The following is a 14668-nucleotide window of genomic DNA, read 5'->3' as shown; positions in this document are numbered from 1 at the left end:
AAGTGGCTTTGTTCTCTGGTATGGGTACCAACTGGTAGTTTCTTCACTAAAGCCATTGTAAAAGCATCTGAAATACTTGGCTGTCTAGGTGGAGGTGAACTGGCAACCAGGGAAAGCTGATGCCGCTTCGCCGAAAGAGGTGCACCGTCGTCGTACCGTGGGGTTTTCCTCTGACTCAATGTTGGGGAATGTTTTGGTCTCTATCTGCTGCTGGGAGATCTTGCTCATGTACAAATTGAGCCAGAGGGTGATGAACCACCAGGGGCCACCAAGGTTACCAATCGGCTCTCCCTTTGACAGTTTGACGCCGATCTGGTGCATCATGTGGTAGGACGATCCTAGCAGGTGTTTCCCTAGAGGGACGCTGGATCCTCTTGACAGGGCTTCGGCCAGAGCTTGTGTGTTGGAAGAAGGACCGACTGCTCTGCCACAGAAAAGGTGTTTCTCTAGCCACATCATCAAGAAGGCTGTGTATTCTCTCTCTAAGATTGTCCCGGTCCTCATGTTTTTATTGATATACCCCTTCCACCCGCCGATTCCTTCCGTTTCCAGCCGATGGGTCGGCTTGACCAGATAATTAAAGGGTGTATCGGGGGAGGAAATATCAAGGCCGGTCAGCATCAGAACATCGGCCAGAGTTGGGGTCATGGGTCCGTGCCCAAAGAGAAACGCGTTGAGCGCGTCAGACCATAAGTAAGAAGCTGCTATTACCAAGGGTTCGTTCTTCTCCATCTGGGACAAGGATAGATTGATGCACTGGCCGATTTTTAATTCATCCCATTGAACTCTCTTGGAGTTGGCCATTCTTTGGTACCACTCTTTCCAGCCGGGAGTTTCATTCGGCCAAGATCTAAAAGTGCTCGACCACTGGTCCAAATCCATAGGTGATTGCTTAAACGGGATTCTATGGGTTTCTAAATTAATCAGATCAGTCGGGTCTGGGTTCCCCATAGGACCTAAGCAGATGAGACCTGGAGCTTCGGAAAGACGGATGGGCTATCTGAACAACATTGGCCTGTGGGAACAATTTTGGGCTCGATCCAATAACAAATGGGCCAAATTCATTTATGACAAAATAATGTGTCACAATTGTCATGTCACATTGGATGCCACATCGGATTCTGTCCATCATGGCAAAACAGTAGGAACTAGTTTATGATGTTTCTGTTTGACAATTCGTAGGTGTCATAATCTAAGTGACGTAGCGAAATAAGGAACGTTACTAGTCGTGGTTTATGATGCTCGACTAATGATGAAGGGTTTTTATCACTCTTGTGTCATAAATCATGGTTTATGACAAAAAAACACGTTTATGACACTTTTTGGATCATCATAGGTCAGAAGATTTCTTATAATGCGTGCCGCTGGTGTGTTACGGCGGGTAGCTTCGGAAACAGAGGAGATGGAACTGTTGGGCCCTTTGACTGGGCTGCAACGAAAGGTTCAGGCTACTTCTGATTATCTATCATGTTTCTTTCTCCTCCTAGCGACGAGTGCGGCTAGCCGTTGCTGACGCACGTGGCCCAAGACCGCCGTCGGCTCATGACGGCAGCCGGCTCATCCCCCGCGCCGCCATCCAACTCCATCTTCGGCAGCTCCTGTCATCGGATCCACTGCCGCCGGCCGCTGCCACCCTAACCCGGCTTCACCGGGGAGCTCACGGTCACTCCCTTGCCTCCTCCGCCACCCACCGCGTATCCTACGCCACCCGCGGCCGGCGACACCCGCCGCCCTACCCACAACCCATCGCTGCCCAAGGCCCTCCCTCTATAGCCAGAGGTCACCGGAGACCCCACCTCCAGCAACCCGAACACCGAAGCCCTCCACCCCCGAACCCTAACCCTACTGGCGGGTGAGCCCCTAACCCTGAACCCTAACCGTACCTCCTCTCCTTTGCTTGCCCCTACGCCGCCTTCCTCCTCCGGCTCCGGCGGCTCCCGCCCCCGCATCCGCCGCCCTAACCAGGCTCTGCCGGGGAGCTCATCTCCTGGGAGAGGAGGAAGCAGCGAGGGAGGGGGCGAGTGGATGGCTGGGGAGCTCGGGATGGAGGACGTCGGGGGACCAGGGGCGTCGGATCGGATGGAGGGAGTGGAGGAAGGCGGGGGAGAGGAGGAAGAAAGAGCTAACGAGTGGGGCCCATGCTCGGACTGTAGAAGGCGACGGACGGTGAAATTGCAGCATACATATAGTATCCACGCCTAGCAACTGCTATTATTACTTTTTGACATTGAAAAAAATTGGTCATGCCTTGTGGCAAGCAATGTCCGAATTACAGAGATATCCGCTGAAGCAAACAAAACAGGGCCTGCAATCCATTTACAGAGATCTCCGCCTTGATGTTGCCGTGGGTAGAAGAAAGGTCCGGCCCGGCTGCAGAACCTTCATGGCCCCGAGCTGCAGCTCCTCCGTGGTCCACTGCCCCAACGGCCCGGTTATTTCTCTCATGGGCTGGCTCAGGCAGTTTCTCCCAGTCCCAGACGGCCAGACCTCACACGCTCTTCCGCAGCTCCGCTCCGTCTCACGAATCCCGATGGTTTGCCGCCGTGCTGCGCCGTCCACCCGCAGCGCCTCCACGCTTCGCTCGCGGCTTGCTTCGATCCGCCCCTAGGCTCCCTCCGGCGTTATAGCTTGCCCGCTCCCACTTCATTGCTGCCGTCTGCGAGGCCGCGATCCCAAGGCTACGGGCGCTCACTCCTCAGCACGTGGCGGCGGCCTTCACTGGCAACGCCGTGGCCCGTGCGCCGTCGAGGTGTGTTCCACATTACCGGCAATTAGCCAGCAGGTGTGCAGCAGCCAAATCACGAAAGGGACCAAGCTAGAGTCAATCAGGTGAATTCCTAATTTAGTCAGTGTAATTCCTGCAATTAGCTAATAATGTGGAACTGAAATCTGAAGCCATTTGCATCGCATCTTGCAAATTTCTAGCACAGTTCCCATGATAATAAAGGGAATCAAGGGATTCCTGTCTCGAGATGGGAGGTAACTAGTCTCAAGCGGTTGAGTAAATGATTTTTCCTGATTGCTAGTTTTAGGAAGTGGTTTAGCAATTTCAGCGAGGGAGGGCAATGTCAGGGAACCGATCGCTTCTTGGCCTTGTTTCAGTACGTGTGGATTAGACCCAGTCCCTTAATGTCAGGAAGGAAATCAGTTATTTTTCAACAAAGATGATCATTGTCAGCAACTTTTAAGCAATGGCATTCAGTTTCGTTGGTCTGTCAGCGCAATGGAAGTCATTGCACATTTTACTGACCTCTGACTCGCTTCCAGGACTGTTCGATAACCATCCAGTGGCTATCTTTAATTTCCTCTTTGCTTAGCTCCGAACACTGTAAAAGCAACATCTCAATCCTGTTTAAGTATTCTCAACATTTCTTGATTCTCTTTTCTTTAATTTCCTCTTTGCTTAGCTCCGAACACTGTAAAAGCAACATCTCAATCCTGTTTAAGTATTCTCAACATTTCTTGATTCTCTTTACCTTAACTCTGTCCAGACCATGATCTATGGAAGGCTGGAGGCTGGTTCAGTGGGGATCATCCAAGAAGAAAACCAGACTCTAGCTCTGTAGAAGTATATTAGAGTGAAGTGGCTGCCTTGTACTGTGAATCTATTTATCGATCCAAATATCCATCAGTTTAGGCAGTAAATCCCACTTTGTTCTTCAGTCTTGCTGTTTGTTTCTTTGTCACATACTTCAATTCTTGACACTTAGGGCCTGTTTGGGACTACTCCACTCAAAAAAAGATTAGCTCCGCTCCACCAACTCCACCTTGTTACAGCTTCACCTCACCAACTCTGGAAAAATATAGAGTTGTTCAACATGTTTGGCTAACAGCATGACTCCAGCTCTAGAAATTGTAGCATTTGGTGGGAATAGTCTTGCCCCTTGTTGTTGGATGTTCATTATTTTCTTTGTTTAGGCTTTTTTTATTTTTTCCCACGTTGCTACAGTTACATATGTAATGTTTTTTTTCCACTTTTAGTGGACCTTACATACAAAATAAACGAGTTTTCAAAAATATGTATGTGACAAGCTACTCACCGACAATGAAACAAGATATTGTATATTAGTATTTTTTTTTGAGTCTCTACACTTATCTTGAAATTTTAGTAAGTAATAGCTCCTTGGCATTTCGTGGAATAATCCTAACAGGTACCTCCATTGGCTTGAACTGGCCTGACGCAGCGCTGCCATCGTCGTGCGTACGCGGAGCTGCTCTTCCTGGCACATCTTGCCTTCTACGCCACCGCTCAAACGTGAAGCTCCTACACGTCGTCACCGCGCTAGGGGCGGCCGCATTGGGTGCCAGACCATGGGGGAGCCTAGAAGTAAGCATAGCGGCTCGCGGAGGTGCGGTAGCATGCGCCGGATGACAGTATCGGGGGAATCCATTCTATCTCGGTTTGCACAGCTGGCGGAGGCACAAGTCGGCGAGGGCAACTAGGCAAGGGTGGCAGCGGCGGGATGAGATGCGACACAAGGGAGGCAAGAGAGAGGGGAAGGGACGACCCGGTTGTTCTATTTTTTTTCCCAGAACCGGTAAGCTGAATTGTGTAAATAGTGGCATGGTGGTTAATTATCCTACAACTCCATGTGGATGTTTGAAACGTGGTTTTCTGGAGCATCCCTTGAGGAGCTCCACAAAATCTTTGGAGTTGACCCCTAGATCCATATTTTTTCTGGAGTTGGAGGTGTTTGGCTTGAAGATTTGGGAGTGGAGCTGAAAAATGTGGAGCGGAGCAGTCCCAAACAGATTCTTATTTTCCATGCTCGCTCAAATGGGCTGGGCCTACTCATCAAAACACAAAGTAGGACATGCCAACTCATTTCTCTCTCTCCTACTTTACAGTTGCTTTGCTTACCTAAAACATCTTTCTATAAATTCATGTTTCTTGACTTCACCTTCTTCTATTGAAGGTCACTCGTCATGGAGTGGGAGCTCATTGACGTCCCTGGTAACCTGAATCCCTCCCTCCAAGACTCTATAGGTGTTCCCTTTTAATTGCTCCCAAGTTGTTTTTGTTTGCTATCTTGATTCCATTTTTGTAAACCCTGTTTCCTTGCCTTGCCAGTTGACGTGGTGGCAGCCAAGATTGAGCTCAAGCTAGCCAACACTCTCATTAGGTGAATAACCCTTTACTGTTTAGAGTTGTTTTGGTTCAAATTAATTTTTTTAGTATATCCTTTACTGTTTAGGGATTGAGATTTATGAATTTCAGACTGAAATTAACAAGATTTTGGCGCACTGTTTATTCTCATCTTGGAATATCTGTTTAAATAATATATGGAGGTAGATTAAGGAATGTTCCCCAGTAAGTGGACCAATATTTCATTTGGAATTTCAACTCTATCGAATATGACTTAGTTGTTGTGTTTCCTTCAGCTATGTTTCATCCTGTTGAGATGAAATTTGAATCCCAATGTTTCTTTTTAGTTCTCTCTTCAAGTAAGAAATTTATCCGGAGTGTCATGAATAATTTTATAATGATCCATTTGTTATCAAATTGAGTCTGTGAATATAGTTGACATGTTGGTCATTATTATGAGATGCAACATTTTCCTGGTTGCTCCGTTTGACCCAAAATTGGTTGGGTAGTGCTAGTGTGATAACATTCATGGCAATGTTTTAATGGTGTGACTGGTTTCAGGCAATTGAGCCAGGTATGCCCTTTGGACAGTCTGAGGCATGTAAAACGAGTCCGTCGACAAACTGAATGTGGTGGTATATGCACATTCATCTTATTCTTATTTTTATGTTTGCCTCCTGTACGCTCTAGCACTAGTTATGGAAGACGACCATTGCATTCTTAAAACAGATGTTCATAAGAGTCACGCCATAGCTCTAGAAATACTCATATCATATCATATACATAACATGGGTAATAAACTTTTCCAGTGCAACATGACCTTGTGATTGATCAAAAGTTACTTTTGCCCAACCATCGGTGGGCTTTAGGTTTTGGATCACAGGGGGTGGAGAAGGCTTTCTATTTTTCCATCTTGTAGTGCCAAAGTAATTATTTAATCCTTTTATAAAGGCTGCCCTTTTGCGGTGATATCTTCAAATGAGATACTGATCATTTTTTTAGAACAAGGATAAGAATCATATTTAGATGGAACTAAAACTGAGAAATTCACAATATTTCTTGTTGGATCTACCAAGTAACAAGTTATTCGTCAGAGGCCTTAATCTTGAAATAGTAAAAAGCAGAACCACCATCACAATGTAGAACTAAATTTGATCAGCTCATAGTATATTTTAGCTAGGCCAGACCATATCGCTAATAACTATATTTAGAAAATTTTATTATATCTCTATCTATTTATGTTCTTGTATTATGTTTTACAGGTAAATCTGAGTTATCAATAATCTTATGCCTCTCTACTGGGTCCGAAAGTAGCAGACATTTACATGAAGATGTACAAAAGATAGTGGATACTTATCAGTTGAGTACTTTCGCTGCGAAAGTAAGGAACACTGCCATCCTTGGCCTTGTTTAAACTCATTTTGCCAATTTAATTATGCAAAGGGAGCGTGCTAAGATTTCCTTACCTTCTTATATCTTATCACTCTAGATTCATCAATTTGGCCTATGCTTATTTCACTAGACTTAGCTTGTGCCCTTGTTATACATTGACATTTACTATTGGTAGAAGTCTTTCAGGTTCCCAAGTTTTCTGCTACATTAAAAGAGGAATGGGTAGAGCAGTGCAATCTTTGGCCAACATCTTACCACCCCGCACATGAGTATGTCCTCCCGATGTGTCATGTTATGCATTTCTTGTGGTATTTTAATTTTTAAGCATTTAACCATTTCGCTGATAAAGCTACTTTTGGTTTGTTCACTCAAACAAGCAAGATTTGCTAGTCTAAAAGTTATTGATTAAGAAAATAGTCCTATCGCTGAAGACCAATATGAACCGCACACTACAAAGTTTCAGTAACTATCAAATTACTTATCGGAAGTTTTCCATGTCCCAACCAAGGTTACAGCAAGGCTGCTTCTACTGATGTCGGAACACTAACCTGTGGCACTGCCCCGGAACTGCCAGTACATGGTACTTCCATCAAGCAGCATGGTCCCATTCTGATGCGCAACTTCAGTCTGTTATAGGCAGGCAGGCAGCTGCATTCACATTCTAGTTGTCCTTGTTGCAACTTCGGACTTTCCTGGAAGCAGCATTGCTGTAGATTCTAGAATTTTTGGTGGGTGCACAGTGGTGCGGGCGGGCTTCTGGTTAAAAATTGGGCTCATGATTTACAAATGCATAATCTTGTCCTTAATTATTTTTATTTTTATGGCATGCAAATGGGATTAAGGTAACAAACTTTTGAATCGAACTTGAAGTTAGGATCGTACATATAACCCTGCAAATGGTTTGGACTGATATAACTTTAACAGTTTGGATTTTACTTTGGCCTTCCTTAGCTTGGGTGCTAATGGGCCAACACTGCCAACAAATTCACTTGGTTTGGGCTCCACCTCACTAGCAGTTTGGTGTGGTGTGGTGAGGGATAGTTATTATTGGAGTTCTAATGGGTTGAACCCGTGGGTTCGAACTGCTAAAGGATCCGCTGGCCTCCGCCTCCGCCTGACCGCCTCCGGCCTCCCTCTCCCGAGATCCCGCTGGCCTCCGCCTCCGCCTGACCGCCTCCGGCCTCCCTCTCCCAAGATTCCGCCGCCGCCACCTCCGCCTCGCCTCCCTCCCTCCCCATCCCGAGATCCCGCCGCCACCACCTCCGTCTCGCCTCCCTCCCTCCCCATCCCGAGATCCCGGCCAAGGACCCGGCAGGGGCGTTGTCGTCGTCGGCAGGGGCGTCGGCAACTTCGACCCGGCCAAGGACCCCGCCAAGTACAACCTCGTCGACCCGCCGGAGAGGAACACCGTCGGCGTGCCCGCCGGTGGGTGGACGGCGATCCGGTTCAGGGCAGACAACCCAGGGCGAGTTGCGCTGCCCGTTGTTCGTCGAGCGACGGGCGCTTCGCTGGTGACGAACATCCGACAGGGGTATGCCTGCCTATTCCCCTCCCTTCCCATCCTGCTGCGTGAAATCAAACACCCAAACCCCTAACGTATGGTATTTGTATTCGGATCTGACCATGATTTTACCTACTAAATTCGATCTTTTTGCAACGTTGGTCCAGTATGCTAATCCACCGATCAATGTGAAGGCTGACTTCGCTTCTGTGACCGACCAATGTTGGTCCAGTATGCCTGCCTATTCCCCTCCCTTCCCATCCTGCTGCGCGAAATCAAACAGGCGTTTTTTTTTGTTTATCATCGCGAGGATTCTATCCCTGCATCCTTTTGAACTATGGTTGGTGAACATGATATGGTGGAAAGATCCATATCTTGTAGTACTAGGTCTGGAGGCTCTTCTAATTATAGGTCGAAGTGGATAGAGCTATTCCTTGTACTTTTAACTGTATCATGTAATATGAATAATAAATTATGGTCAAAGTGTTTGAATGAATAAATGTTTGGAATGGCCAATGCTGGATTGTGTTGTTTTGCAACTTCTGTGTAGTTTTCACTGAGCTTAGGCGATCCATATTGCCAACATTTAAACTAATCAATGGAATTTACCAAGTAGTATGATTTCTTTTTTGTTGCTTTCAGCAGTCACAAGAGAATTCCAGTCTAAATCCAGTTATTGTTGTCACCGTGCTCAGTGGCATACCTGACACTTGTGTATCAAAATAGTTCAGACTGTTAGTTCTACGTGTTATTCCAGGACCATAGCTAAATACCGAAAATCCTAATGTGTGTGATGATCTTTGCCTGCTTTATAGGAGATTGTTTTAGAAGTTTATTCTGTAGTGATCTGCTGGTGTCATTTGCTGGAGCCTTTGCTGGTGATCTGCTTTATAGGAGATTGTTTTAGAATGGAATAACATTTGATGGACCTTACTCTTATATGCTTAATTTCAGTTCTAACGGCTGCTAGATCTCATCTTTTGTTAGGGATTCTTCAACATGTCTCTTAACACATCGGAAAGCTCTGATGACTCTAATTCAACTCAAACACGTGCAAAAAGGTCCAAGGTGTGGGAACATTTTGAGCAGAATCTTGTGGAAGTGGATAATTGTTTTAGAGCTGTTTGCAAGTATTGTCGAATGCAGTTAAGCACCAAATCTGGAACTAGTAGCCTTAGAACCCACATTTCTCAATATTGTCATGCAATTGGGGAAGCCGAGAGGAACAGATTCATAGCAACCTTAAAGAAGCCTATAGAGAACTTTGTGTTTGACCCTCAGTTTAGTCGTGAGCGTATGATAGAGTTTGTCATACATGCTGAAATCCCATTTAACAAGTTTGAGGATCCATACTTCGAACCATGGGTTCAGTCCATGCAGCCAACTCTAAGTGTTGTGGGACGACAAACTGTTCGCAATGATTGTCTAAAGAAGTACCAGAGAATGAAGCAAGATATTCAGAATGAACTTGAAAGCCTAGACTCCCATGTGTGCTTGACATCGGATTTGTGGACATCAATTCAAAACTTAGGCTACATGGTTGTAACAGCTCACTATATAATTTAATTCAATGTCTCCTCTTGACCAGTGTACAAGAAGCACCACCCACCATTTCTTGATGATGAAGTATGGCGCCTGGAGAAAATTGGCAAGGATGGTGCTTTTCACAAGCGTTTGAATAGGGAGAGCATATGTACTGTTAAGGATTTTCTCACTTTACTACATCTTGATGGTCCTAGGCTTCGGAAGGTATTGTTCTGGTCTTCATTTGTTCTGCTGCTCTGCATGTTTGTTGCCTATGGGTAGTTGCAGTTCATCAAAGATGTGTACTATTAACCCCGCTCTATGTTCAAATCATGCAGATATTAGGTGGCGGCATGTCAACAAAGATGTGGGAGGCCACCGTGGAGCATGCAGAAACCTGTGTTTTAACTGACAAAGTGCATTACTACTATCCAGACAGTCTAAACAAAGCTGGTGTTGTATTCAATGTAGTTGGAGAAGTAAGAGGGTTAATATCTGATAAATTTGTTTCTGTTGATGATCTTACTGAAAAGGAGAAGGTAATGTTCCATCACTTTCTAAGTTCTTTTGAACAAGTTCACCTGGCTTCCTACACCCCCACCCGTTCTGACCTTGACCATCTGTTTTTACATGTTTTCTATTTTCAGGCTGAAGCACGTGTGGCTGTGAAGCAAGCATATGAACACTGGAAGAATGTCTTTACATGTGACAACGGAACGCTTGTGGGAAATCCTTCGCAGCTGTTCAATATGAGATCTCTGTCTTTGCATGAAAATCAATATAACCCGTTTCCCACGCAAGTTTCTACTGATGACTTCGGTTTGAGCCATTCGCCTCTACCATCACCTGATATTTTCTCGATGGAACCATCGAGTTCCTTAGACCCTTGTGTACTGGAGACTGAGGTGGGCAATGAAAATCGATTTCAGTCAGGGGTGCTCCCAGTTGGTGGCCACGAAGTGCCACAAGAGTCTCAAACACTGGATAAGTTCTCCAACTCTTTGGTTTACGAGGATAGCAATCATCCCCCGTTTAGCGATATGTATTATGGCCCTGTAGATCCCAGCATATCCTTTGACATGGATCTTGGAGCTGCACTGAAAGGCTTCATCGCAACCATAGGTCTTTGCAACTTGTTTGACTACTAGTAGCTATCTAATGGATTCTTATTGGGTTGTAACCATATTTGGCAAGCAGTTTGTATAACTTATGCACTGAAAAGTTTGGGGTGGTATGGTGTGTGAAGGTGGAAGTTTGATTTGGAGTGGGTTAAATTTATATATTTGTGAGAATGGGTTGGTGGGGTTACAGTTTGGATTCCAACTCAATTAACAGGTTGACGTACATATAATTATGTTGTCTATAGATACAATTTTAGAGAACGTGTGCGTAGCTCAGCAGCGAGGAAGCGAGTTGTGTTAGCCACAGTTCGGCAGTTCAACTTCCCGTTCTCAAAAAAAAAAAAACTTCCCTCGTTGGCTGTTATTCCGAGTTATATGTGGTCCAACCACTGTTTAAACAGAGTTATACGTGGCCGCAGGCGTGTCCTGGGCAGCTGGTTGGCACGTCTGGGGCAGCTGGCCTTCGGGGGGCTTTCTCGGTCCTGCGGCGAGAATGTTGTACCTAATGAAAGCCCGGGGGTGGTCCACCATCTCAGGACGGAGTTTAGAGACAATTTTACTCTGTTTTATAATAACAATTAAAGTTATCCATGGACATGGAGTCGTGGATACTGCAATTTTACCGAGTAGTCCTCATGCAAATTTTCGATTCTCTTGGACTTTTATGTTAATTTACAGCCTCAGTATTGTCCGTGGATTTCAAGAGGAGGAATCACCATCAATATTTAATTGCATGAAGACTGCAGTTCAGTTATGAAAGGTAACCACTCTCGGCTTCACAGTACATTTCTGAAGCTATGTTATTATATTGTGCTCCTATTGCTTTCCAAAGAGAGAAACTTTGGCAGTCCGAACTTGTTTGGGGGTATCACTTAGGTTAAGGAATTACTAATTTGTAGTTTCAAGCCCCTATAACAAGGCACAATCTTCCCTTTTCAACATCTATAACAAGGAAACTAGCATGTGGGGTTTACATGTCAGGTTGCCAGTGGCTCATTACTCTCATATCTTGTTTGGGAACCATGCCCAATGTATGTTCAGTTTTTTTTTTTTTTTTGACTTTGCCACCTTTTTTCCTGACTATAATTCATTTTTTTCTCACATATTTTTTTTCGAAGGTGTGCCATAGCCCTTGTGCATCAAAGATTCAAGCACGTCTTCTACGCTTTTCCTAATCCCATTACCGGAGCACTTGGTGGAGTCTACAGGTTGCATGGGGAAAGAAGTTTAGTTTAAATCATCACTACACAGTATTTAGGATTTCAGTACCTGAGGCATACTTGAATGGTTCGAGTCGTTTCTCGGGGAAGTGCTGATCAAACTTCTCTGTATGCTTTATTTATAGAATAAAAAAGCTTTAGTTCCGCGGTGAGGAATTGTCTAGCTATATATATATATATATATATATATATATATATATATATATATTTTAATTTTTATGATAGCTTGCTTGTTGCAGCAATGAAATTTATCAAGAAAAAGTGAGTTGACCTAGAAAGGTTATTCTCATTTAACCCCGACACAGACTGCAAACCTACTTCATTAGACACTGTAATTTTTTATGCTGAATTGTAAACACCGGTAAGGATACAGGTGACGGAGGAGATGGTGAATTGGTGATCATGGTATGAACAGAGATGGAGTTGACAGATAAATCTGAAGATGCTTTCTGTTGGAATGGTGTTTTGATATCCTGTGTTCAGTGTGAGGTAGGATCACTAGTAGAGAATTGGCTTTCGATCCGCCCCCTTTTGTCCCGGTTTAAAGTTGGCCCGGGACAAAATGGGGTGCGCCACGGTAGGCAAAATTGGAGGGGAGATTTACTCCCGGTTGGTAATTGCAACCGGGACTAAAGGCCCCCCTTTAGTCCCGGTTGCAACGGCTTTTTATCCCGGTTGGAGGCACCAACCGGGATAAAAAGGTTAGTCCCGGTTGGTGCCTCCAACCGGGATAAAAGGGTTCACCTTTTATCCCGGTTGGATCCTCCAACCGGGACTAAACTTCCAACCGGGACAAAAGGTGTTCCTTTTTGTCTCGGTTGGAGTTTTTAACCGGGATAAAAACTCATCCCCATTATATACGGCCAAGACAGAGGACTTTCTTCCTCCTCCAGCCCGAGCCAGTCCAGCACATTGACAGAGAGAGCTGAGCTTCACCTACTCTCCAGTGGTGCCAAAGCAACAAGGAAGGTGCTGCCCGAAGTTTTTTCCCTCATTTTCGTGGGAATTTCACTCGGCCAACACAAGTGTTGCGAAGGTTTGCTACTTCATCCTCGTGTTATGCTTTGATTTATGCTTTGGAGATGGAAAGATTATTTGCTACAATGTGATGATGAAGTAGAAAAATGGAGAGGTATTTTGAGCTAGAATGTGAGGGAGATTGATGTGTCATATATAGTATGCATTATTGCAGTGGTTTAAAAATGATGCTACCTTGTCTAGACGGTTTATCTTATCAAATTCAATATGGTTTTTTAAATCCATACTTGTTGAACTTGCATACCGTGTTCATTTCGGCGAGGATGTTCTCCGCCGAGCAGCAACGTATGTCAAGAAGGAGGTTCGATTCTACAAGAAAGAGTGGATACGGACATCGTGACCGTGTCCCCTTTTCCGTAGCATCTAACCTCTTTCATGACGAAGTGCGGTGCCGCCTAGCTGAGGACATCCTCGCGAAATGAACACGGTCTTCAAGTTCAACAACTTCTGTAGTGGTAAGGCAAGAATTTTTGTACATAGATGACTTCTGCTACTTGTTGAACTTGCATACCGTGTTCATCTCTCCGAGGATGTTTTCCGCCGAGCAGCAACGTATGTCAAGAAGGAGGTTCGATTCTACAAGAAAGAGTGGATACGGACATCGTGACCGTGTCCCCTTTTCCGTAGCATCTAACCTCTTTCATGACGAAGTGCGGTGCCGCCCAGTTGAGGACATCCTCGCGAGATGATCACGGTCTTCAAGTTCAACAACTTATGCAGTGTTAAGATAATAATTTTTGTACATAGATGGCTTCTGCTACTGGAAGAAGTGGCGATGGTGGGGGCGATCGTGGTTCCTATTATGGCAAGGTTCCAATCATAGTTGGCCCTCAGCATAGGCCGAAGAAAAAGAGCACGCTGGAAAAAGCAATGCTTCGTTATTTGCAGCAACGTCATGAAGAAGCTGTTGCCGCGGGTCAGGAACCTCCTTTTGGTGGTCGTTATGCTCCACCCTCAGTCCCGGGTGTTTCACGTCCACTTAGTACTACCATTTCAGGCGGCACAAATAAACCTAAGGATGAGGTTGGGTCAGCGGAACCTTCGTCTTCACCGTCCAAGGATGCTTAAAGTCCTCCTTGATAATAACTAGTGGATGGCTTGTTGTATTGTATCATGTTGTTTGGGACTTTAATTTAAATATGTGTATTTGGATCTTCATGTTGTTGTATTGTACCATGTTGTTTGGATCTTTAATCGATTTTCACGCGTAATCCATTGTCAAGTGTAATCCATTTTCATGCGTAATACGATGCAGATGGACCGGCAATGGATGTATAATGCAGACAGGCGGAGCAAGGCGTTTATTGATGGCTTGCATTATTTTCTCAAAGTGGCAAAAGCGAACAAGCCAGAGAATGGGTTCGTATGTTGTCCATGCTTCCAATGCAATAACAGGAAGGAGTATTCAAAGGATTCCTTGGGGACTATTCACAGCCACTTGTTTAAATACGGTTTCATGCCTAACTATTTGGTTTGGACCAAGCACGGTGAACTAGGGGTTGTAATGGAAGATGGCGAGGAGGAGGAGGAAGATGACACCATTCCGGACTGGGTTGCAGGCCAAGCTTTTGCAGGTACTACAATGGGCGAGGCTGATGAAGATGAGTTTGCAGAAAATGACCCTACTGATGACCTTGGTCAGGTGATACGAGATGCATACAGAGATTGCGAAACTGAGAAGGAAGCAGCAAAGTTGCAGCGCATGATAGATGATCACCAAAAATTGTTGTACCCAGGTTGCCAGCAGGGCCATAAAAAACTAGGTACGACACTAGAATTTGTGCAA

General features: G+C 45.1%; 2 protein-coding genes across 2 annotated transcripts; both read left to right on the top strand.

Annotated features, from left to right (window-relative positions):
- Positions 1–4821: 4821 nt before the first annotated feature.
- LOC117854916 (tRNA-specific adenosine deaminase TAD3-like) lies at positions 4822–11860 on the top strand. Its single transcript, XM_034737178.2, has 8 exons — positions 4822–4987; positions 5072–5123; positions 5648–5721; positions 6349–6467; positions 6665–6747; positions 11303–11374; positions 11614–11655; positions 11743–11860. Exons 1-8 carry the CDS (start codon positions 4927–4929, stop codon positions 11858–11860), a joined length of 621 nt encoding a protein of 206 aa, XP_034593069.1. The 5' UTR covers positions 4822–4926.
- Positions 9560–10666, top strand: LOC117844657 (calmodulin-binding protein 60 E). Its single transcript, XM_034725398.2, has 3 exons — positions 9560–9728; positions 9842–10042; positions 10151–10666. The coding sequence occupies exons 2-3, from the start codon at positions 9857–9859 to the stop codon at positions 10649–10651; spliced, it is 687 nt and encodes a 228-aa protein (XP_034581289.1). The 5' UTR covers positions 9560–9728; positions 9842–9856; the 3' UTR covers positions 10652–10666.
- Positions 11861–14668: the final 2808 nt, after the last annotated feature.

The sequence above is a fragment of the Setaria viridis genome, chromosome 1, assembly GCF_005286985.2.
Source record: "Setaria viridis chromosome 1, Setaria_viridis_v4.0, whole genome shotgun sequence".
In the NCBI taxonomy this organism is placed as follows: domain Eukaryota; kingdom Viridiplantae; phylum Streptophyta; class Magnoliopsida; order Poales; family Poaceae; genus Setaria; species Setaria viridis.
Note: the sequence above shows the minus strand (reverse complement) of the source record. Positions and strands in the feature narration are given on the sequence as shown.